Raw genomic sequence first — 1,796 nt, forward strand, 5'->3', positions numbered from 1 at the left:
GTGTGTGTGTGTGTGTGGGTTCACGTCAAAACTTCGTCTTCAATATCTCACTGAGGATGTTGGTAAGAAGGTTGTGCTGCTCAAGGAAGGCCACATCTCCGTAGCTTTTACCACTGGGATCTCCTACCAGACACCTGTGGATAACGAGAAAAGGGATTAAAGGCTCAGTTCAGCCAAATTACATAAAAACGTTTTCTCAATTAGCCACAGTAACATCTTGCCACACAGGTAGTTTTGATTTAATTTGCCCAAAGTTTGAGATATTGGTCTCAAAAAAAAAAAGTCCCAATGACAAGAGTTGACATTTTGTAGATTATCCAGAATGATGGGGACATGGAAAGAGTTGTTGCTGTTCATTTTTTCTTAAAGTGGCTATAATCAATATTTTTATATTAATGGATCAAATGTAAGCAAAGAAAAACAACTCATAATGAATGCTTATTATTCTTTCTATCTGCTGGAGTGTGAATTTGTTAATTCAGGTTACATATAATATCTTTAAGTCCAGTCGAGCACCATTACACTTACATCCAATTATACTTGGGGTAAAAGTCAAATCCTGAGAGAGGAAATATCCTTTATAACCCAAAACTGTTTAAATGGCTGGATACACAAAGATGAATGAGAAAATATCATCATTTTCATAAAAAAACTTTCTAAACACATCAGCAATCACAGACGAACAGAAAGTTCTGGTTCAGGTAAGCCGCTACGCATACCTTAAAGCCCCCATGTTGCCATAGAAACGCTCATTGTGGTTGTCAGCACAGCGTTTGGTGGCAGCCTCCCCGGTGCCTCCCATACACACTTTACACAGATTCCCCTGAGAGCCGGGAAGGCAGCCTTTCCAAAACACCTTGTTGTACACTGAGAAGAACACAAAGTGTCTTACTGCAGCGATACAGCACACAGAGATATAACAGGATGTTCTTATAACAACTGCCAGTGTAAATATACATTGTTAAAGTTTGTTGCGCAGGACTCCATGTGACAGATTCAGAGCAGTACCTTGGTTTGGATCACAGGGGGAGCTGCTGTTATGCTCCAGGCTTAATGTGTGTCTGTATGGCAGCAGCCAGCCTGCTGGGCTGTACATGTGAGTGTGACAGGAGCGACGGCCTCCGAGGTTCCCGATGAATATGCTTCTGCTGGAGCGCTTGGCCACTGCCACACCCACCACTGAGGGCAACACTGAGGAGAGACACAGTGGCAGTTTCAGTGCAAAGATCAGTCACATCAGCTTCAAGGTGGTCATTCACTGTAGTGTCTTACCATCTGTCTCCAGGTGGGCTGATCCTTCAGCAGGCACACATTCTCTTCCTGAGAGTCCAAACACAGTGAAAACACACATCAGAGTAGGACTGCAGCTGATACAGTAAATACACTTAATTTAGACATCCTTAATTGAGGCTCTGCCTTTGGAAAATGTTAATTGCTTTTTCAAATACCTATTTTTGATTTTAAGTGCTGCAGACCGACAAGCCATTACTAGAATAATTTAATTTTAATGCATTTATTATTTTAGTTTATATGTACTATATGTACTCATTTGTATTACATATTGTATTATTATGGGCAGTCGAGGCTTCTACATTTTGTTACAATGACTATGTTTTACCTTATTATTTTTATTAAATTGAAATAAAAGAGAGAAAAGGAAAATCCCATTTTCCCAAAGCCCATGGTGATGTCTGCAAGTCAATTGTTTTGTCCAACCAACAGTTATAGATATTGCAGATATACAATGTAGACTTCTGTAAATCAGAAAAAAGAAGCAGAACTTCATGTTTGAGCAG

The 1,796-nt window shown here is 39.9% G+C and overlaps 1 protein-coding gene across 1 annotated transcript in view; it reads right to left on the reverse strand.

Annotated features, from left to right (window-relative positions):
* The window catches only part of zgc:172271 (uncharacterized protein LOC100000381 homolog), a 7,898-nt gene that overhangs the window by 2,326 nt on the left and 3,776 nt on the right, over positions 1-1,796 (reverse strand). The window contains exons 11-14 of the mRNA XM_035661519.1: positions 1,273-1,320; positions 1,009-1,191; positions 720-867; positions 52-134 (exon numbers count right to left, since the gene is read on the reverse strand). Coding sequence (XP_035517412.1) covers positions 52-134; positions 720-867; positions 1,009-1,191; positions 1,273-1,320 — 462 coding nt within the window. The remainder of the gene's footprint in view (positions 1-51; positions 135-719; positions 868-1,008; positions 1,192-1,272; positions 1,321-1,796) is intronic.

The sequence above is a fragment of the Morone saxatilis genome, unplaced genomic scaffold (assembly GCF_004916995.1).
Source record: "Morone saxatilis isolate NCDOM2014 unplaced genomic scaffold, NCSU_SB_2.0 Contig18, whole genome shotgun sequence".
Lineage (NCBI taxonomy): Eukaryota > Metazoa > Chordata > Actinopteri > Moronidae > Morone > Morone saxatilis.